At 36.6% G+C, this 24,229-nt stretch overlaps 1 protein-coding gene and 1 non-coding gene across 5 annotated transcripts in view; one reads left to right on the top strand and one right to left on the bottom strand.

Moving 5' to 3' along the window:
• Window positions 1-24,229, top strand: part of SLIT2 (slit guidance ligand 2) — a 322,457-nt gene that overhangs the window by 13,544 nt on the left and 284,684 nt on the right. For all 4 annotated transcript variants that reach the window (XM_039838092.1, XM_039838093.1, XM_039838091.1 and 1 more), the window contains exon 4: window positions 1,872-1,943. In XM_039838092.1, the coding sequence (XP_039694026.1) occupies window positions 1,872-1,943 (72 nt within the window). The remainder of the gene's footprint in view (window positions 1-1,871; window positions 1,944-24,229) is intronic.
• LOC120583038 (5S ribosomal RNA) lies at window positions 23,225-23,343 on the bottom strand. The gene has a single exon (XR_005647705.1). It is a non-coding gene; the product is annotated as a 5S ribosomal RNA (ribosomal RNA).

Below are 24,229 nucleotides of genomic sequence, written 5' to 3'. Positions count from 1 at the left end.
AAAAGGGGAAGCACTCCATACAGAGGGCTGGGGGCTCGAAGGAACATGCTTGTTGCGGCTGGAGAATCATGGGTGGTGTTAGTCCGATGGTTTGAATCAGATTGTGAAAGCCCATCCCTGCCCTGGGATTGCTTGTTTGGATCATGGGCATCTTTCCAAGAGTGGTTGCTTCCCTAGAAAAAATTCTCATTACCACCGTTGTGAACATTTGCAGTCCACTTTTTGAGAGAAAAATACAAGGCCATAAGTAAATTATATTTATCAAAATTGTATAATAGTAGACTCTGGAAGCAGTCCTTCCTCAGAATCATGGCCAGCAGAGAAAAATAAATAAATAAAAGCTTTCGTTTCACTTTAAATTTAACCTCGTTACGTGCTTTATTCATAAAATTTCATGTAAGTGGGAAATAAGTGTACCCTTTCACCACTAATTTTATTATTTTCTCCCTAATTGTCTTGGCATACTTTTTTATGAGTATATATTTTATTAAGCTCTGAGAATGTTTCTGTAGATGACCAGCTTCTTCAATAATTTGAGTTATGTAACAAAGTTATGGCTGCCGTCTTTGCCTCGTGGCATTTGAGATTTGGAGGAAGTTTTGAAGTTCACCTGGCCCAACCGCAGGATTTCTTTTTTTTAACACCCTTTGCAGGAAAAATGCTTAGGCTCTTCTTGAATATGCAGGAGAAAGAGTGAGAGTTTCTCAAGTCAGATCATTCCTTTTTTAAATATCTTCGATTCTTGGAAAGATCCTCCTTACGATCTACTTTCTTAAGAGTTATAATCTCTGTGCCATTTTTGCCTTCTGGAGACCAAATAAGTGTAATTCTGCTTCCACCTGATGACTGTTTAAATATATCAAGATTGATATGTCCTCTTCTTCCTGTCTCCTTAACATTTATCTTTAAATCTTAAGAAATACCTCCAGTTTCTTGAGTGTGACATTAGTGTCTGGACCTTCTAACTCTTTTCTAGAGCTGTATAACAGCTTATAAGTCACTTAAATGTGCATTTTTGCATCGGCTTGTCATAATTTAAATTTGGGAAAGGTAGAGAGATAGACATTTGTTTTTACTGAAATGTTAAATCATACTCCTAGAACAAATGGGATTAGGATATTAATACATCAGGGCCAGAATTTAACAAGTACGCTTAGTCTGAAAGAACAGTCATGTACCATCAGCGATCAAGTTGAGTTAGAGTTACAATCGAATTTTCTTCTAAAACATTTAAACATTCTAATATCAGTTAAACATTTTAGAAACATAATTTAAACATTTTTGGACACCATTTAGTTATAATTCAGCCTTAAATTCAGTTAAGGGTCAAGAACTGTGGGTTGAGCTTTGAACTTTTCGATTTCCTTCTGATTTTGCCTACACACTGGCACTTTTTCACGCTTTTTTTTTTTCCTGCAACTAAATGAAAAGCTAACAAAACTAATTTCCATCTTCCCACAGTACTTTGGCTGAAAATTTAGGTCACTTGAGACGACAGTATACGAATTAGTTTAGGGCGCCATTTACTGTGTTATTTCTGATGTATGTTGAACTCTCGGCTCACCTGGACACTGGAGTCTGAGTCAAGAAGTCCTTCATTGTGTATATTCTGGTTGACTGATGTTGCAGGGGATATGAGTTTAGCGTTTAGGCCACAGGAATCATCATCTGAGTAAGCACAATGGAAAAGTGCTTTAAAGAGTCATGTAACAAGGTGTAACCATCTTTTGATTTGCAGTGCTTGAATTCTCTTGAATGTCACTTTATTCTTTTCTGAAATACAGGATAAGGCATGACACTACCAAATCGCAGTCTCATTGTTGGGTATTTTCTATGTAACATTCTCTTTATTTTTTTCCCCCCCTCAAAAGGCGTTTAAACAGAAATCACCTTCAGCTGTTTCCCGAGTTGCTGTTTCTTGGGACTTCGAAGCTATACCGGCTGTAAGTAGACAGAAATCGTTATTGCTGCTTTGGGTAGTACCTTATGTTTTGTTAAATACATTTTGGATTTGTTTCCTTGTGTTTTCCTGGAATTTATTCACCAATAGATTAATGGATTAAGAGTTTGCTTTTTTTTGTCTTTATGGAAACTTATGATTGGTTTTCCGGTGTTTCCAGTTGTTTTATTTGGTTAGCGTTTTACTGGTTTATATATGTGTTATTGTAATTGAATTATTATTTTTTTTTTTTGGTCATATGATGATGGAGGAGATTTAGCTAACTTCTTTATGGAAACTTTTGATTAAGTTCTGAAGGGAAAAACTACCACCGTACTTCCTCTTTAGAGGAAGTTGGCGGTGTTTTCTTGTAAAGTTGGGGTTAACGTCAACGTTTTCAATATTGTTTCTGTGCTCGAGTATGTTTATTAGTCTGGAAATATTATTATAAGGTATTTAAAGAGGGCTGTACATTTCCCCTTATGTGTTACTTTTAAGACCATAATCCCAAACTCTGCAACATGAACGACGGTAAGGATTTTGTATCAAATACATCATTGATTGGTAACGGAAGTCTGGTGGGGAAGGAGCGTAATGTGAGTTTGAGGCAGGATCAGTTTTTCCTGCCTGAAATGCTTGTTCGCTGACCTAATGTGTAATAGTGAAAACACATTTTTAAAGGCTTTTAAATTAAATTTTCAGCCATGTGAATGATTTTGTGCAGATGGGAGATAAGCTGCGAAGTGTTGGGAAAGTAAATAGCAACGATTATGGATGTTCATGGATGTCGCGAAAAAAACTGTTGGGCTGTGTAGATCAGAATAAACTGCTCAGCACGGCGCCCACGGACGGCGGGGAAGGCCCACGTGTTCGCGTTTGCAGGGAAAGCGAGCAGAGTGCTGCTTTCCGAACTTGACTTCGTAGCCAAGGCTTTGCAGCCTCCTGGTTCGGTACTGTTACCAGTTCCGGAAGTAGGAGGACTGTCCTCCCACAGCTCCCTCGCCCCCATCCGCACTGTAGCCTGGATCTCTTTTAGGTTCTCCTGATACCTTAGCTCACTGTGGAGAGACGTTTCCTAGTAGTGTCGCCAGCTCACATGCCAGATTTTTCCCTGGAGTCCGATGTTCTGGAGTCCGTTCCTTTAAGGGAAGCCAGGTCACCCAGCAGTATCTCTCTTTGTGTTCCCTGCTGCTTAATTGGCTCAATTTAACCAAATTAAAAAAAAAAAATCAAATAAAGAAACCCAGAGACTGCCTTTTATAACAAGAATTGTCTAGGGACTATTTTTACCAAGGAACTAGGATGTAAGCTGTTAGAAAGATTATATATATGTGTACATATTGACATTTATATTTACATGTTTGTGCTTAGTTTCTAAGAAGGGCCACAGAGATGGGTTTAATAGAATTATACTTTCTGCTTTAATTTTTGGTGATCGGGGGGATTTTGAAGAATTGATTTCAAGGCTAGTATACAGTGAGGACCGTTAAACTACTACTTTGTTAATAGCGTGCATATAAAAACATTCCATGTTGTCTAGAAAATTGTCCATTTTCTATGAAGCCGTGGAAATATAATTTAGACAAAATGACTGTCATCTAGCATTAAAATTATGAAGCTGAAGAGGTGTGATAACTTTAACACTATCTCTGAGAAACAACAGCATTTGATTTTTAGTCTAGAAGTACTCACATTAATTTTCTTAGGAAGCTTCATGTAAAGTGGTGTAATCCAGCGCAGAGCCATCTATCCGCCAATTATACTTTGTTAATTTTTTTTGACAATATCACATGGTGGACCAAGGGATTTTCTTTTATGTTTTGATGTGATTTTATAACTTTATGCTGCTGCTGTATGAAAAGAGACTTCAATTCTTAAAGAAGTGTATTAAAGAAACAGAACCCATACAACTATAAGGTGACATTTTCTAGTTATTTAAGAGCATTTTTAGAAATAAGAAATAGGTAGCTAGAAAATGTGTTCGGATTTACGATGTGCCTGTTTGGCTCACAAGATTTCTTCTGGGGAGTCACAGAAGATAAAGTTTTGTTTGTTAGATGGGACTGGTTTCAAGAGGGACTTTTGAATGCTCTGATATTCCTGAGCTTAGAGCTTGATGGTTAAATGTTTAATATGAACTGGCATTTGACACCTGACATAGTCACTGGATGCACATGGAAACACACAGGTGTAATTTTTTTCTGCATTCTCACGTCAGGAATCTTGAGTGGAGGCACCACTGTCTCACCTGAATTAGATTTATTGGGTTGATGGCCATGATCTTTCTCTTGAAAGGATAATTATAAGCTGCATGTGGCCACTATTTTTTTTTTGCATGATGGTGATCACTATTTAAATTAAACAGCCATCTTTAAGAATCTTTTAGAAATAAAAGAACAAAAGCTAGCGAAGCTGACTGCCTAGTTAGTGTAATTTCTAAGAGGGAGGATTCAAGTTCACATTTTCTTCACGTGGTACGGGTACCTAACTAGCTCACCCAAAACAAATGTTCTAACTGATGGGAAAATGTGCACAAATCCACAAACACAAATATCCTTTAACGTGCTCATTTAAAAATGAATCTTTCACAAGAAGGATGAGTGACAGAACAAGGGATATAGGATTTTTGACAAATGACAGGGAAAATATGTTGGGACAGGGGAAATATTCGTTTGTCTCATATACATATTAAACGATCCATAATTGTCCTACTAGATAATGTAGTAGAACCACGCACATCTAGAATTTATGAAAGAAACACATTTAGAATTTCTTCTTTTATAAATTGTTGTATAATGCTAATTAATATCTTTTCTTTTTCTAACTTTTTGTATCTTTTACCCTTGTTTAATTCTCTTTTTTTCCTGATACATAGTGAAAAAGCTTACTAGTTTAATAGATAGCTCATACACTGAATTTTGATTTTTATCATTGTTTGCTTAGATTAAAACTAGTCAAATGTACCGACTTTATGTAGTTTTTTTTGTGCTTTTGTAATGACTAATCACCATTTGACTCTTGGCTGAAAATGAGATTCCAGGTAAAGAAGCACACATGCTAATTTTTGCACTCTAAGTGCAATATAAAAGAAAAAGAGGGTACACTGTATATGACTTATGATTCGACACGGTCGGTTGCTGCTCGCGGCCAAATATGCTTTTCCTTTGCTGTCTGCTCCAATTTCTCTTTGGATGGGTTGAGAAAGCACTACAAGTTCAGGTCAAGATGTTTGCTCAGAAATAGTAGTACAGTTGCAGCTGTGTTTGTTGGAGCAGGAGGCTAGTTTAAATAGCATTACCATTTATCCAGTCCATTAACAGAACTCTGTAAAATAATACCAACTCTGCATAAACTACAGGACAGTGTAATAAAATTACGAGCACTTGTTGACAGATGGAAAGTGTAAGTAAAGGAAAAGTAAAGGGCCATAGGTTGAAGGTTAAAAGAGACAGGACATGGTTTTCTTAACTTATCTGGATACTCCATCCTCCCTCCCCTTTGCTCCTCCCAAACTGAGGTTGCATTTTTATTATCAGTGTAAGAATGGAGAAAATTATTTTTAGAGCAATATGGAGCTGGTTAACTGACAGAGATTTCAGTGGCTTTTGAAATGGTTGATTATGATTGATCGAAATTTATGAATAGCTATTATATATATGAATAGCATATACAAATCTTCCTGATAAATGTAGCCTTAAAGGTGACTTACCAGTGAGTGAATCCCACTTTTCAATTTGAGTTTGCAGCTACTAATCCAGGCTCATTAGAGAGGTATTTCATTGGTAGTACTGCGGTTGAGTATCTGGTTCTAAATATTTGTTTTGTGGTTTTCAGTTTATTTCTTTGAGTATTATTATATTTACCCAGGCTTCTAACATAAGCTTAAGTATCCAAAGCATGTAGCAAAAACTCATTTTTCACTTGTATCTACCAAAACAAAACAAAACTAAAAAAATAAATCCATAAGTCCCGGGGATTCATTTTCTCTACTTCTTTGAATAAAAGTTCTTATTTCTGGTTCACAAATGGCATTTATTATTCCCCAGTGAGCTCTGGAGCCACAGAATCATCTGATGTTGTAAGTAGCGATTTTAAATCCAAGGGCTCTTTTTATGGCCTGGTGACTCTACCTGAGACAAATAGATTTTGACCGCTTAGTTTGATTGGTCAGGTCACAATTTGTTTGCTGTCGTATACAATCTCAGATTCTCAGAGTTCTTTTTGATAATAATTGAGGCTGTTTTCAAGGAAAAGTTAATTTTTTTGTTGTTTTATGAAAGTAAAAATTAATTTGCATAGCATAACAGATGTAGTAGTCTTTATTTCCTTTGCTTTTGCTTAGTCCCATAGAAGGAGCCTTAGTTTTTTGTTTTGCAATAGTTGTAAGAGTAATATATGGTCATATTTAAAAGGTTTAAGCAGTTCAGAAAAATAGAATAGAGGAAGTAGAAATTATTCATTATTCCGTAACCCGGCTATGACCACTAGTATACGTGTCAATTTATTAACTTACTTTTCTTTCTCTATAATTATGCATACAAATGCTGGCACACGTATATTATGAAAACATTTTTGTTTCATATCCCCCAGGTCTAGTGTAAGGCTTAACCTTTAGAAGGCTCTCAGTAAGTGTTTGATGTATTGAATTAAATCTCTGTTGGGTTCAGGGTTTGTAACTTGAATGAGCAAATAGTAACACTGAGAAGGCATTATAAATAATGGAGAACCAAGTAAAATTTAAAAGATAACTTAGCTAATTAAATGCTTAGTTCCCTTAGGTTTTCTAAACATGAAGGGTTTTGGTAAATACAACAAAATCAAAGTGACCTATTTTTCACCTAAGCAAAAGACTCCTCAATTTCATATAATACTATACTTATATAAAAATAACGTCCTAGTTTTCTGATGTCCATTTCGTCTCTTAAGATTCTTGTATTCAAGGATAAAAGCAGAATACAACAGTGGAGACCAAGTCAGAAATCCCCCTTGAATTAATTTCTGCCAGCTCTGATTAAAGTGTGGGCGTCTGGAGGTGTCAGGTGCCATAGTTTCCTGCTTCATTTTCCTCTTGGCCTGTTTGGCCCCCGCCACAATAAATCCGACAGCGGTTGTGCAGGGATTGCAGGTTTCAGTTGCTACGGTTACCGTTGTCCAGCCAGATCGACATCATCACTCATCTGGTGAGCTGCCATGATAGCTACCGCTGTTCTCTCTTGCCGAGGCTGCTGAAGAGCTTTGTGGGCAGGGCCACGGAAGTGCTTCAGAGGTGGTGTGCTTGTGTTACCGTTTGGTACAAGGATGCACTGTTCGTATTGTTAATGCTGACACTTTGCTATGGGGAACGGATCGACTGTCTTTGAAAACAGAGAACCAATAAGAAAAAGAAAACTTAGAAAAGTGTGAACTGTCAGTGTTTGAAACACCAGGTCCATTATGATTTATTAAGTAACTTATTAATTGGTTAGCTTTATTGGGCCCAGGGGACCCCGTTCTTGTCATTTAAAAAAATAGAGATATACAAAGAGGTTTTAATTTAAAGAAATTACTATTATATAACCAAAGGTTTGTTTTTAAGGCGGTAGACGGAAGACTGGGTTTATGGGTATCTAAACACACTTCACAGTAGCCGCTATGACTTGCTAAGAAAAGGACAAGCCATTGACTAGGACTTACTTTTGATTTTGTTCTAAATCAACATGTAATCCTATGGTTTAGAAGTTGTAAATCCAATGAAGAGTAAGATTGTACTTGAGATTTTTGCCAGGCCTTGTGTTGACAGTTTTTACTTCAAAGAGATCTCTAGTAGAAGACATGTTGCTGGAGAAACTCAGCACTTGGCAGGTTTCTGCTGTTGCCAGCCCAGAGTGTGAAATCCATAGCGTACTTCATGGCACAGGAAAGTCAAATGCAAGGTGTTTCCTACTCAGGTGCACTTGTTTAGATGGTTGCTTTCCTGAATGTAAATGTTTCTGTCTCCACCAACAAATACTCGTGGTAGACCAACTTGAATGCGGAGAATACTGTGATACACGCTGGGGAGAAAAATTGGCATAGTGTGAGCCGCCCCCCGCCCACATATATCGTATTTGTGGGCCTCAGCCATTGCTAACATCTGACCTGTAATATGGAAATTAAAGCATAGAGCGATTGTGTTTTCTCAAACATGAATATAAGTATATGGTTTTCTATCATTGAATTTGCATCATCAGGGAATATTTTAAGATTTAACTTTAAATCACAAAATTGCCACTACGGTCTCAAGATTATAATTTAGTTACTGAGGTTTACATAAATATTAATCCTAGGAATGTGTCCATAGTGTTTTAGTTCTATTTAACTAATTTTAATGTATTTACATTATGTTTTAAGACACTAAAATAAATTAATTTATGTCATAAGACAGTGGCACAAAATACTAGTATTTCAATGCCTAATCAGATACTAGTGGCTCTGCTATCTTTGGAAATCAGTTGACACTTCTGGAGTCAAGTTTCCTTATCTCTAGAATATGAATGATCGTATTTACCTCCTAGGGATATTTCAAGTCATAATTTAGATTCTGGATTCAAAAGAACATTGACAGCTTTCAAGTATGATAGAAATTATATTTGTATGATTATCGTCTTCTCATTGCAAAACAAGATAAGATTAATAGTCACACAGGTGTCCTTGCTTCTTGCCCAGTAAGCAAATCTTCTGGTTCTATTTCATTTCTCTTTTGCATTTATTCTGTAATAATATATACATATGCATAGCCACATTTTTTTTTAACCACTACAAATTAGCATAAAATGTGATTTTGCACCATTTTATTCCTCCTTATTTGGCAGCACAAGGTATATTAAGGCCAGAATGTCCTTAATAAGATGGTTTACCCTCTCCCAGTTTATGATTCATATAAAATTCCTATATAAAATGAAACAGTAATAGAAACAGGGACTGTGACTCAGGAACCAGTAATGTTAGTCCACATATTTAGATTATTTTTTTAATGATGTTTTTTCCTCAATAACACAGTAAAGGAAAAATATGAATTAGAAAATGCTGAGTAAACTTCTTAAATGATAGGTAATCTATTGTGAAATTTACTCAGGAGATTACGTATGTTGCTAAAGAGCATTTTTATCACTAATTAAAATTTTAATTTTTAAAACAATGTAAGATTTTAATCCATTGAACTTGTAATATGCAGAGGTGATTTGATCTGTGGAGCATTCTGTAAATTTTAATAGACCGCAGATGTGATTTAAGTGCACTTTAGACTAAACATCATGTCAAAATGCTGTATAGATCGCAAACCTTTTATCACGGATTTAAACAACATTTGATAATGAAAAAGTTTCGAGCTAGAAGTTATTTTCATTTTGTTTTGTTTGTACCATAACTCCGATACTTTTCGTAAGGACATAAGATTTGCAGTCAGATAAATGTTTATGTCTTCTTCATTATCTGTTAACCATAACCAAGTTAATTACTATGACTGGTTTCTTTATAGAGGATTAACCTTGAAATATCTGATATATTGTGATATAAGAAACTTCGAGCAGGAGTTAAAAACAACAACTGAATTCTAGAGAAAGAAGCAATGAAAAGTAAAAAGGCATGTTGGCTTCGAATGTACAATTCAATAATACATCATCTGTATATTGCATTGTGTGTTCACCAACCAAAATTAAATCTCCTTCTGTCACCACATATTTCTTTAAAAGCAAAAAAAAAAAAAAAAAAAAAGGCATGTTGGCAATACCCGTGGTCTAGGGTACAACGAGGCTATGTGAAATGTTATTGAGAGAACATCTGTGCCTCTTGAAATGTCCCCCAAATGAATGTGTACAGCTAAGTATAGCAACTTGATTTAAGTGTTTTAAAAAGAAAAACTTAAAGAAAAGAGAAATAAATAAGTCTGGAAACAGAATGGGAAAAGATATCTTTGCCCTGTCATGATAGGTTTCTTCTACTAGTGAAAGATTAAAGCTTGAAGTATGTGAATAGCTGAGAACAGCACACAGGAAGGTTGATTGCTTCCCCTTCAACAGTTCCAATTGATTGAAAAAAAAGCCTAATTTAAAGTTCTGTTTGTTCTATGTCTTAAACCATCAGAATTCTCTTTTAGGACCGAAGGAATGCTCGGGAGGAAAAGGAATCCAAGGATAAAAAGTCATTGCAAGCCAACAATTGTTCCTAATCCTCACAAAATGCTGGAGAAATTAAATTTATTCTTTATCGCGCCAAGTGTTACCTAGGTCACTGGGCGATGGGAAAATTGGACTGGAAGTCGAGTAGGCACAAGCTTTGTTTTGTGTCTACATGCTTAACCTTAGACACGACAAGGCATCTTAGAGTGTTGTGGGAACTTGGTTCAGAGAATTAACACCAAGACTTTTATTACCCCGGATTTATAATAGGCTGAGCTGTCAGGAGATGAAAATGTTGTGTTTACATTTCGGTGTTAAATGATCATTTAATTAACACCTAAGGAAAAAAAAAACTTGTGAAATTCTTAGCAGCTTTTATTGTTGGTTTCCTGGGAGGTTTTAATATCCAAGTTTTGTGGAGTTTTCTTTTTGTGAGTAGAGACACAAAAGACATTATAAACTTTTTAAGGAAGACAAACAGTTTAACCTTGACCCTTTTTTAAAAAAAATATTAATTTAAATTACATTTTAACTCTGGTGTGCTTGTTTAAAAGGTTTCTAGACTAATACATTAAAATACATCTTAATTGAACACTTTATTTTTTTGTAAACATTTAACATTAAATTTTATATAATTTACATTGTAAACTTTCTGCTGTAAAACATTTAAAATTGCCACCTAGTTTACCCAATACGTTTAGAATATTAATAAATCATATTTTACATCTTTTAAACTATAGTTACATTGTTTTAAGAATCAGGCTTAAAGTAGATAATCACAGGCCAGCAGATTCTGTGGGGAAAAAAGGTACATTATTATATTATCCTCATCATTATTTAATTCGAGATGGTTACTATCATAATGAAAGAGATTTATACTGCATGGAGACAATAGGAAGGATGATGCCATTAATATGAAAATTCAGATCTACTTCATTAATTACTAAAAGATTAGATGTTATTAAATACCTTAATTTATTCTTGATCTTTCATTGAAACAGTTAACCCAAAAAGGAATGGTCTTGAGGCCAATTAATAACATTTGGGAAATATTATTATGTACTGTCAAGGGCAGCTGCACACTTTATTTTTCTAAAAGTATTATTAGAATTTACATCTGTTAGTTCTCTCATTTTATCTGGATACACAACTTCATTTCAAGTATATGAAACTTTTAAAAATCCCGTATTTACTAAATACTTGCTGTTAAAATCTTTTAAAAAATTTTCCAGAAATGAACATGCCATTACAGTGTGGTTTTTCTAAGTGCACTATTTTTATTCATACTGAAACTAAAAAAGTTTATCCTTTTTATTAAAGTTTAAATTCAAATGCCTCAGGATAAAACCAGCTTTTCTGTATTATTCATGGTAAAAGAGTGCAAGGGGGATTGAATGTTATTAAAATCTCTTAATAGAAAGCCCTGCTTTGAACCAAGAATTAGATTCTCATTTACAAAATACTGCCGAGCATTATATAGGCACTTTGTACAATGTTATATGCTCTCCTTACTTCTATCAAGTTTCAGCTTTTCTTCAAAACTATCCTCATTTTTTTTTAAACCCACATCGATCTTTCTCTCCCCAAAGCTGCTTCTCTACCCACATGGTAATAACAAAAGGCCTCAAATAGGAATATTGCTTTATAAACTTTATTTCCTTTTCATAAGGATTGGCTTTTTGATTGAAGTAGTTGCAAGACACAAAATGCTCAAAAGTTTAAAAGTATGAAAGAGAAACAGAGAACGAGAGGAGTAACAAAACTCAGTTATGTAACATATTGGATACTCAGTATATTCTAAATGATATCGTTCATTATATCAACCAATATTTTCAAAGCCAACATGGTGATGTGTGTGTGTGTGTGTGTGTGTGTGTGTGTGTGTGTGTGTGTGTGGGGTTGGGAGTTGGGGATACTAAGAGCTATAGAAATATAAACATTTTGCCAATGTTCAAAATGCTTGGAGAATAAATATTTAGGGAAATTAACATAGGTAAATGTGTTGCTTTACACTAAGAATGCCAATAATATGTTATTATGCTAGAAAGTCAGTGTTCAAATTTTATTCATTAATTAATTGGAATCTCTAACCAGAAACTAAAAAGAGAGATTCCAAGATTTATTTTAGATAAAGTCTCCAGATTTGCATCTTAAAAAAAATAGGAATAACTGTTTGAAACATAAAAAATTATGCTTTAACAAATATCCTTGATAGTTATTCTATCAAAACCATTGTATGTATTCAGATTAGGAAACAGGATATCTAGAAACACTCTACTTTCTGTAGTGATTAGGTTAGTAAAAATTAACTTCTCTTTTGCATAAAACTCTTTTGCCTGACTTTCAAGAACCATTGTAATCTAGTTCTACATTGCCTCTTTAATTTTATCACAGCGTATGTGTTCATTACTTCCCAGGCAAACTAGTTTTCCCGATAGTGCTTGGGAATTTCCGGCTCATTTCTGGACCCCCTTTTTTTTTGGCTTTCAATTTATAGTAGTTTAACCTCCTATAAACTTCACCTCCTCTAATCAAACCTTTCTTAACTGCTTCAATTCTCTCCAAATGATCGGTCATCCATTATATTGTAGTAGTTACGAATACAGACTGTTGTCGCGGACTGCTAGGGTTTGAATCTTTGTGTAACCTTGAGAGTGTCACTCAGTTACATGCCCTGTGCCTCAATTCTCCCTTGTGTAAAATGAGGGTAGTAGAACTTACTTCATGGAAGTATTGTGTAAATTGTTCACTAAATGACTAATTTAAGGCTTAGTATGATGCTCGACATATAGTAAGTGCTAAGTATTTCATTTTGTTTTTATTATTAAAACGACAGTTACTGTCTCATACGATGTGCTGTTAAGTATTAGTCTCTAATCCTAATGTGTGAACTTTGCAATGACTCTTTTCTTATGTTTGTCTTTGCTTTACATGTAGCATCTAGCCTAATGCAGGTTGGTTAAAAAAGGCTTTCTGACTGAACGCCTGTCGGAAATTAAGCCTGAAAAACGTCTGCGAACAATAGTTTGAATTTGGAATAAAATATATGTGGCATGAAAACAACACTGGACCAGGAGTCAGAAGACATACTAGTTATGTCCCTTGCTCTTCTGGTCACTAGCTGCAGATTCTGAGCAAAAGTACTTGGTCTCTTTTTGAGAAACAGCTTCTTTGCTTATTCAAGTACATAGTAGGTCACATCACCAGAGTTTATCACAAGGGTCTCTAGGGGATGCTCAAACAAAATTGAGGGAAGGAGAGGAAATCAAAATATATCACAGATTTGTTCTAGCTCTCTTTCAAAAATTTATAGAGAACGCTTCACAGGACTTGCACAAATGATAATGGTAGAATTATTCATGATAATAAACCAGGAATTAGGTAATTAGATTGTGGATAAATGAGTTTGAGATTGTTCTCTCTCCTATTAGCAATTTAGAAAATAAAGGCAGTTTCTTTACTAGACAAATATTGCCTGCTTACATTTTGCTCGGCTTTGCTATTAAATGTGAATTGTTTGAAGGCTTAGGTTAAAAAAAGTAATTAAAGGAGATTTGATGGTTATGCTTTATTAAGTGGTTATCCTGACGCTTGATAATCCCACAATGTAAGGTAAGTGGTGTACAACTGAAGTGGTTTCAGTAATCACCTACCTCTCAAACATCGTTAACGGCAGCATGAAGAAATGAGTTAAAAACTAAACAAGGCAAATCAAGGGAAGATAATGGAGTTGGTTAATGCAGGTTTTATGTGCCTATTTGTGTTACTGTCTTTTGATTTAGACAGGTTGGAGAACAGGGATCATCATTTTCTGTAATTCTCTCTAGCACATGTATTGTGCACCCTGGACAATTGAATTTTCCTGACCTTTTGAGGAGAGTAGAATGTATAGGACCCGAATACCCTGAAGGCAACTGAAATCTGGAATCTGTTTCTAAAAGACAAGCTCACCTCTGAGTTGGTGTGGTTTTCTCTCTCTCTCTCCTTAAAGGGAGTGAATTCCACACCTAATGAATAGTTTCGAGGAAAGTTGTTAATCAGGTACTCCAAATGACCACCCTGGATTCTTCTTTTATTACACAGGAACGTGAGGGAATGAGAAAGCAACACAGTTACATTTGATAAAAGGAAATACTTTTTTTTCTCTCCCCACCCACCATGTAATCCTCTGGAATTTCGTTGACGCCGGGAAATTACTGCAGCAAATAGTGTTGGAAAAGGCGAAGTTCTCTGAATAACACTTGTAGCTACAATAATTACATTAAAAATCACAAAGTATACCAATTATCATATTTTAGGGCAAGTGTTTTCACCTGAGAGAGTCTGAAAAGATTTTTTTTCTTCATTCTCGTCAGTCTTACAGTCTTATACAATGGGGGCAGTAAGACGATTAATCAACATTATTTCTTGTTCTTTCCTCAGTTATCAGATGCCATTCTGCTGTCCTGAGATGAGATACTAGGTCAAAATCAGGTGAAGAACTTGAACTACATATGAGAGAGAAGCTAAAAAGAAGTATAAATATAACAATGTTATTAAAATGGACAGATGTTATTCTTCACCCTTCCTCATTCAAAAAACATACACTAATTTAAAGAGAAGAGTGTGGCCAAAAACAATAGAATCCAGATATTACTTTATTTTCTAAATTAAGTGACCTGGTTTATTGACACTATTAAAGTGTAGATAAACGTGTTTTGCTAGAAGTTTAGTTATTCCCAGATAGGTGTTACACCCACATCACCCGTATGGTGTCTATTGCAAGTTACTTTTGTTCTATTATTATAAAATGATTCAGATTTAGACTTTTTAAAGTATCGCTCTTCTCCCCAGTTCTCAAGCCTATGTGATTTGAGTGCCTTGAATTTATTGCTGTACTGATTTCTTATCTTTATTATATTTCAAAGCAGTGATTCCTAAAGTGTCCAGTGATACAAGAGAGATGCATTCTGTGGTCAGATGTGTTAGGAAATAATGAAAGTCATATCCCCTTGGTGACTGCAGTGTGCACTTCACGTTAGTCCCCAAGGAATTGCGCCATACAACATGTGTTTAACTTTAAAAAATTTGTTTCTCAAAGTTATTGGACTATACAAGTCCTCCTCTTCCTCTGCTCCCCACACTTACACTAGTTAAGCCAGATGACAAGGATGACCTTTCACTGTTCCAAAGAATAACAGCTCTTTGTGAATTCTAATTAAAAATTGGAAACCATTTTAGACATGGGAGGTCGAAGTTTAAAATTTATTTTTAATGAATTAATTAATTAATTTATTTTTTATGGTGACATTGGTTAATGAAATCCGATACCAATGTGGTCAATTAAATAAATTTTTACAGTGCACGGGCTTGAAAAATCTATTCTTTTCAGCCCATCTTTGAAGATGAACTTGGCATTCTATGTTCTTTTTCTCTTTAGGTTCCATCGCCATCTATCATACTGTATATTTTACTTGTTTATATGGTTGTCCCAATTAAATGCAAGTTTCACGAAGGTAGAGACTAGTAGTCGGTGCACAAGAAATTGGTCGAATGAATGATTTACAGGCTTGGCAACAACTGTCAGAATTTGAATCCTAGCTTCAAAGCTTCCTAGCTGTGTGACTGGGAGCACCTTTTTTAACCCCTCTGCCTCAGTGTCCTCTTCTTCAAGATGCAGATGATTAGAGCATCAGTGTCACGGAGTCATTGAGAGAATTAGGGGTGATACACAGGGTTCAATTGACGTTAAATGTCTTTTTGTGAATCAAACGATTCTTGAATTCACTGAGGAAAAAAATAACCAAACATCCCTTGCCATCTGTTAAAATCATTTGTTATTGCTTTCTGGTTTGGGGCTGAGTTCCACCCCCACCCTCACCCCCCAGTATTAGACTGAGAAGCCTCGCCGTGCAGAGACATGTTCCAGGCTGCTGCTGCATCTTTCTTTCTATGCGTTTCAGTTCTCCATTTTCATGGAGTTTTCTATCCTCCCAGTCCTGCTTCTGGAATGTCGAAATCCCACTTGTTGCTAATCAGGCACTGCTTTACTTTCTCTCAACAGGGACCGCTGCCGCTCAGAGGATGCCACCACCCTACCTGGGGAGTGGGGTCCCTTTCCAGGTGTGGCTGTGCACTACCGAACAACAGACACCTTGTAATGTGCAGATGTGCTCCCGTCCTTTTTAATGTAATAATCCACACACTGCTAAGCTTGGGGAATTAAAAGTATGCTACTTTGACTAAGTCGAATATAGTGTAGAAATGGTTTCACTTTTCTATTATGATTATTACTTTGTTAACAGAATCCTTTCCCTATGTTGTACACTCTATGAGGGCTTGGGCATATTCTTTCTGTTCATCAGAGAACAGTGTTCACGCAGAGTGGACACTCAGATATTCACAGGCTGACGGAAAAGTGTAGGCAGTATGGATTCAGAGTCAGCTTTCATGACAAATGAGCTTAGAGAGCATTCGAAGCTTTAATTTTTAAAATATCTTTGCATTTGTTCTCCCTTGATAGTGTTTAAGTTTAGAGAGTAGCGATCTGTAAGCTTGTTTAATCAATATATCTTATGTCAATATAAGATATGCGCTTATGCATAGGTGGCTTTTTGTACCAATTTCCTTATGGGGGTATTGAGTGTCTATGAGAGCCTGCAGAAAAGGCTACTCTATGACATCTTTTATAGTGTTTATCAATTCTTCCTTGATATTTTTATATATTTGTCTCTGTGTGTGGTTTTGTTTAATTTACAAGTAAAATAACCGTGCTACAAAATTACTAAAATGATAGGAAGCAACCGAGACAGCCGGTTTGATCTCGTCATGAGTATCCTGCCTTATGTGAGTATGTAAGGCACATTTAGCTTAGCCCATTTAGCGCATTTCTACAATTCTTCGCCATTCCAGAGCATGTACTTCTGACATTTTTATTAGGCTTTTGTGTTTGGTCACTGTATTAAATTCAGCAATTTAGTCCACTTAAATGATCTTCCCTGTATAAGGGGTAGAGGGGAATTCCCAGTGCCCGCACTTAAAGAGCCATTATGTCATCTTAGTACATCCAGCCCTGCAGAGACAGTGCATCATGACAGCTCAGCTGGGGAGCTGGGATGTCAAGGACTGTGTCGTGGAGGGCAAGGCAGTGAGGGGGAGTCAGTGATGAAGCCTGAGGTGTAGGGTGAGCGACCCTTTGCTGATCTTTGGCCTGAGAGACCATTTAGCAGACAGAGTGAAGTTTGCATCCACGGAGTGTGCTCGGCCTGTAATCGTGATTTAGTTGTAGTTTGTAGAAACCACTCAGGAGATCATACTACCCATTGTTATTTTTCTTGCCCCAAATCAAAGTTCTCTCTCTCTCTCTCTCTTTTTTTTTTTTTAAATGGGAAAAGCACACAGACATTTCCAATGTATGGCTGGAGGCAGACTATAGACCACTATGTAGAAACTTCGGTGCTTCAATACACCCTTCATTCCATGCAGGGAAATATTTCCTGATTGGAGGAAGAGGTGGCGATGAGGATGGACGTGTTGAAGTCAGCAGCGTAGCTCTCACTGACTGAGTACGTGACACGGGACCTCTGCCTTGTTCATGGTACTAGTTACTACTCACTTGATCTTCAACAACAGGAAGGAGAACCAAATGACAGATGAGAACGCTGGGGCCCAAAGACCTGATGTAGTCGGCCCAGTCGGCAGGTCTTGCATTTGAATACAGTGCAGTGCACTGAACCACATATGTGAACTGGACTGGGGACAACAGTTTCTTTTAATTAGGTAAAAATACTAAAAATTCATGGGTTATAATCTGCTTTAAATTCTCACCATGTTTTGTGCCCTGTTAGCCGCGCACACATAGGTACTTACAGGAAGCTTGTCGCCTTCTCTTTCCCACCCCATCCTGTCAGTTATCCGAGCTCGAAGCTCAGTGTCACCTTGACTCATTTCCTCTCTCTTATCACCGCTGTCAAGTTCTGTCGACGTTTTACCTTCCGCGGACCACATCCATCCGTCTTCTCCTTCCCCTGTCTTTAGCTCACTTCCGAACTAGGCTCCCCTGCTCTCTGATTTCTTCGCCCACACCATCGTCTGCCCAACGGCCAGAGGTGTCTTCTTAAAGTACAGCGACGGTTATGGGTTTTCCCCTGTCAAAAAGCATTTTGTATATTAGCGTAGCAGTTTAGATTTAACAAAACGTTTCCCTATATATTACCTTCAAAGGGATGCCGATAATTATATATCTCTGCCTCAGTCTTAAAGATGAAATGACCGTAGCCTAAAGTGGTTAAGTGAATTACCTGCCCACCATTATAGGGCTAGTAACTTAATAGAACTATTATTTTCCTCTAAACCTTTGCCCAGTGTCTGTTGTCTAAACTCCTCCCTTGGCCTTCTCTGTTTCCTCGGTGGCCCCATATTATCATTCTTATTTCTCGATATTTTCTTATTATACCATATACTTGAAAAATTATACAAATTAGCTACTTCTGAGTCTCTGGACTTTTGCTTCTGATTATTTTCTGTGTCTTCTTCACCAGGCAATCTTCTGTTCACTACCCAAGACCCAGATCGTGCCCTCTCCACCATGAAGGCCTACTTGATTTCACTGAAGAAAACGTGACCCCATTTACTCAATGCCTCAGGCAAATCATGAGCTCCATTTGGAGGTCTCACACGCTAGCCTAGCGCAGGTTATGCCTCTTTCCTGGTGCGTTTCTTCCTTCTCCTTTACTGCCTGACAGAATACCTCCCATTCCCCTTTTTGCTGATAGTATGCCTTGTGTCTCAAGAGAATATTATAGCAGAGGTCATATTTTATTTATCTCACTTTCATGTTAGGTCCTGGTCCATCGTTGGGACTGCTTTGTTGACTAAATGAACTTACTTTAAGATTGTATGTAATGAGCTCAAATCTATCTCCCTTCTCTGAGGCTTTTTTTTGGAGAATTTAGTTTGAGCCTGCTTGCCTCACAGTGGTGCCTCACAGTCTTTCTTGTGCCTCTGTTAGTTTTATGTAACAGCTGTATTGTATCAGAGTGAGTGTTCCTCTCTCTCTCCTTCTAGAAGTCAAGCTTCTGGTGACAGCATCTAAGTCTTTTTAATTTTTATGCTCCCCAAAGCACCTACCATTTCACTAAACACATGATAGAGGCTCCATAAATGCTTGTTAGAAAGATTTAGGAAGAAATTTCCTCCAAGTGAAATTTCTGTCATTGAGACAGAAAATTTCCTTCTAGGGAAAAAACAAACAAACAAAAAAACTTCAGTAACACCGTATCTGATTTTTAAACAGTTCACATTTGAAAAAAATGTGAGCATGTTTATGTATGCAGAATGATAAGTCAATGCAATGTCCAGATAAACAATTGGTATAGTTATTGTATTGCATCATGTTTATTATGGGAGCATGTTATGTTAATTTATTTTAGAACTTAAAAAGAAATGGCATGTAAGCGAGCATGCTGTGGTAAAGAGAGCCAGGTTTTCGTGGACAGATAGGATAGGGTCCTCGATGTGCTGCATGGGAATCGTTCCCCTGGCTTGGTTTCCTTATCTCGTAAGTGAAGGTAATATACTATATATCTTGTTGGGTTGCTGTGAAGATTGAGTTTGTGCTATTACTAAAGTGCTTACACTTAAATTCTCAACAAGTATCATTAGTGTGTTATTAGAAACACTGATACTCTATTGAATTTGTGTGCTTTAATCATGGGCTTGAAAAGTAGAACATTTCACTTGAGTTTTTGAAATGCTGGGATGATGATATCTATACCCAAAATAATATTTCATGTCAGCCAGCTAATCGTGGATGCTTATTTAAAAAGCTCTTGTTTTCTTTAATTTTTCAATAAAACTATTTAAGCATAGAAAAATAGATGGTTATGGTTAGTGGATTAGCTATATGCTTTCGCTTGCAAATGACTATGACACTTGTCTGCATCTGGCTTCAATAGTAAGGACAATTATATCACAGAGCAAGAAGTTCAAAAAGGTCAAACCATAGATTTTCATTTCTTTCTGTCTTTTCATTTTTCCATTCTCAATGTCAGCTTGTCCTAAGGCTTTGCTCCTGGTCTCAAAATGGCCATCATTTAGGGCTTCATGCCTCCTGTTTCATATTCAGTGGAGGAGAGAGGAAGAAGGGAATGAGAAAAGAAAGAAACGAAGGGAAAGAGGTAGGGGAGGAGATATCTCCTGCTAAAATGGATTCCAAATGCCTTCCTTTAATCGATTGAACCAACTTGGGTGAGATGCATAACTGTAGACCAAGAGATGCAAAAAAAAAAGAAAAAGCCATGTGGTGATTGATTTAAACTAGTTAAGACATCTCTCTGGACTTTTGGGTAACTGAATGAGATCAGGATTTATTAAGAAAGGGGAGGGAGAGCCGATCGATGTAGGAAAGTAATCAACACTGTCTACTATGGTTAAAAACTTTAGTTTTTCATTTGATTTTACCATAGAAATTTGGAGACGTTGCTATTACAGCAAGTGCATAAAACTGAATCTCTTAGAATTATTGATTTCTTTGTGCCTCATTTTCACATGCAGGGATAATAGAGCCTACCTATCAGGGTTTTGTGATGATTAAAAATAAAATCTGTGTAAGGCCCAGTGCCCAGCACATAATACAGGCTTCTTCTGAGTAGTTGCTATTGTTGTACTTTCTTGGTCAGAATTATTTTAGTCTTTATCTCATCTGTACTTCAATTTTCTACTTCCAGACTTTTACAGTACAATTCCACAGCGGTGCCTTGTCACCCCCTCTAAGTTAGTATATCCAAGAAAAAAACTCATAAAGGTCTTTTTTTAAAAATCATAACAGTTGATATTTTATTAACTGTTTAATCAAATAATCTCCTATGATGCTTACAGAAACCCTTGTGATGTGGATATTATTTATGCTATTTTACAGATCTCTTTATCTTCTTCCTCCTCGAAAGTATGAGCCTCATGAGAACAGAGACTCTGTTTTTCTTCATTGCTGGATTCTGAGTGGTCATAATAGTGCATTTTCTTCCTATATCTTCCTACACATGGGAGACTGGTAGCTGGTCGATCAGTTTGTTGAAGGAAAGGAAGGAGGAATGGAAGGAGGAGTTGCATGTACCCTACAGAGGTTAAAGGACTCTCTTAGTGGCATGGCACTTAGCATATAAGCCCACATTCTTCGTGGGCTTTGGGACCTGCATACCCTGCTCCTCACTCTCACTCCACCCTGACTTTCTTACTCTCCTCTTTGTGTTCCAGCTGCAGAGGCAGAGGTACGCCTGGCTTTTCACTTCCACAGGACCTTTGCATAGCAGATTCTTAGGCCTGTAGCTCAAATTTCTGCTGCCTTCCTATACCTAGTCATTGTTTATTCTCTTTAGATCCTTCACATAAACAGTTTAAACATCACTTCCTCTGGGAAGCCTTCTGTGATCCTTCAGATTAATTCACCTTCTCTTTACACATCCGAACACTATAAGGATATTTTCCTTAACTGGTTTTAAAGACTTGTGTATTTGTATTGTTGACATAAGCAACATCTAAACCAGTAGAGAATTTTCACAAGCGTCTCTTTGAGCCAAAACTGATAATTGCTGGCAAGCAAGAAGTCAGATGCTCCAGAGAATGGCAATTTTGCAGTTTCTTTTATGCATTTGAAATTAAAAAGGAAATGTAAGGAAGATGATGAAGGTGAGACAAAACAGAGTGAGGAATGTATTATAAGGTACTTAACAGGATCATGTGCTCTCTTGTGGGCAACCGGTTATGCTTATTTCAAAGGCATGTTAACTTAGATGCACAGAAACAATGGACGGGGCTTGCTTATGGCAAAGATAAACCTTTTGCTAAAAAGTTATATGACTGGAATGTGACTACCCACCATAAACTTCCCAGTTAGGAATTTATGATCAGATCACCCTGTGAGGTTACTTTCCATAGAACTTCTTTTGCGTCCACAGTATGATCATTTTATGCATGCATAAAATGTTTTTATGGTTTCCATAATGCCTGACCAATATCTGGCATATCTAGGTGCTCAATAAATATATTTTGAATGAATGGCACTACACATTGTCTTGCCAGCCTAGTTTCATGTTTTTCTCACTAAATTACACTTACATTTTAAAAAACAGAAATTAATGTTTTTTATTAGTTCCTTATTTTTTCATGTGTCTTTTCTCGTAATAATTTAAATACGGGAAAATTGTAAAGTCTGGAGGAATAGCTACCCTTTCTTTGCCTCAAATTCTTATTCTCATTTCTGTCTCTTATTTTAGGGCTCAACTTAGACTATACCTTCACTGGGCTTTGCTTTACTCAAGGCTAGGTTAGGTGCCCCTTGTCTGGGTGGCCCAGGACCCTGTTAAAATAGTCATCACTCATCTGTTTTTGTCATCTGTTTCTCTATTAAGCTGAAAAATAGATTGAATCTAGTCTTAGGTGTTTGCCCATTGTCTAGCACAGGCCTTGGCCAGTAGGCACTAGAACTGTTTTTCCAAATGAATGAATACATGTCTTGCACTTATCCGATAATTTCTAGGGATCTAAATCATTCCAGGAAAAGAATTCATTAAACAGTTGCGATTTAATTCTGTCTTCACAGTGTCATATGCATGTATCCTTTGAGAATTGCTCAAAATAATGTACTTTTTAGTGATCCTTATAATCAGGGTACATATTGGACATTTTATATAAGAGCATGGCTGACGAGAATGGGGGCTCAAATGCAGCCTGCCCTCTGCTCATCATGCTGTGTCTGCCCCTGAGAGGCCTCCTTAAAATTTTTTTCACAAATATTCTATATAATAGCATGACCATAGATAAATAGGAAGAAAATGTGAGAATTTTCTGTTTAAATTTCTATTTAAATTTTTATTTCAACTTTGAAAACTCTCTACTTTGTCAGTAACAAAAAAACTTATAAATACGTGAATAACTGTAAGTGGTGGGGGCATATACTCAAAAAATTGTCTTGATGATACATGACCAAAACATTTTTGGAGAACTTTGGTTTAACTTGTAATCCCAATGTGATAGTAGTTTCCATGTCGATTTGCAGCTTTTTCTTGATGTCATTTTTATTTTATTCTGTTTTATTTGAATGAGGCAACCCTTGGTTGACCTCACAGATTGTGAGAAGTTTGTCAGCTTACAATCTGTCATTTTTTATTTTTTACGCCTACAGCACCTGGTCTTCCTAGGTGGTCACCCATCCAAGTACCAACCAGGCCCAACCCTGCTTAGCTTCCGAGATCAGATGGGATCGGGCTTGTTCAGGGTGGCATGGCCATAGACTGATGCCATTTTAAAATGCCTTAAAAGAATGAATGAGCTTAGGGTAATGTCGCCCTGGACGTCCCATGCACCACTCTGTGTGTATATGGGTGCATGTGTATGCAGGGTATGCAGGTCCCAACAGCCCACTAAGAATGTGGGTTTATATGCTAAGTGAATATCAGTTGTCACTGTGCATGTGCTGGAGAAGAGAATGGATGGGCTATAACTAGGGTTTGTCTTCAGACTTTGTCCAGATCCATCCCAATGCTTTCCTTTTGGGAAACACAAGTACATGAATTTTAAGATTCATTAGCCAGTTTCCTTTTCAGATGAGTAGTCTATGTTAAGTCTTTTCCCCATTCATTGTCATACTCAGAATCTCTAAATGTAAAGCAATGACTTCTTCTCTGCCTCTGGGATATGATACTAAGGAATGAATGGTAAGTTTCTAATCTCAGAAAGAGACAGATATGCTCGGAGTCAGAATATCATAAGTGGAAGCATGGCCCAGTCATTTTCTAAATGTGTGATTTGAGCAAAATGATTGACCACTCTGAGCTTCAGTTTCTTTCTCTGTAAGATGAAGATAAAGCAATTCACAGATTTATCCGCAGAAACAAATAAAAATATATGAACATGGCTGGTGTGGTACCAAAAAGACAGTGTTTATAGAAAGAAGCTTTGAATTTTGAACACGCTTACTACAGAATCCTTTTTCATGTTTTTTAGCAGTAATGAAATCACAACTGTTTGAGATCTGATGTAAAGATTACTTTAAAATAAAAGTTTATTCCTTCTCTATTTAAACTAGTTAGAGTGTGACTATTCCGTTACATGATTGGCTAATGGGCTAATCTGTTTTCTGAGGAAATGACAACCTGTGGCCTTTTTTTTTTTTTTTTTT

Source organism: Pteropus medius, unplaced genomic scaffold (assembly GCF_902729225.1).
Source record: "Pteropus medius unplaced genomic scaffold, Ma_sr-lr_union100, whole genome shotgun sequence".
NCBI classification, from domain to species: domain Eukaryota; kingdom Metazoa; phylum Chordata; class Mammalia; order Chiroptera; family Pteropodidae; genus Pteropus; species Pteropus medius.
The sequence above is the reverse complement of the archived record's forward strand: the minus strand, read 5'-3'. Positions and strand labels throughout refer to the sequence as shown.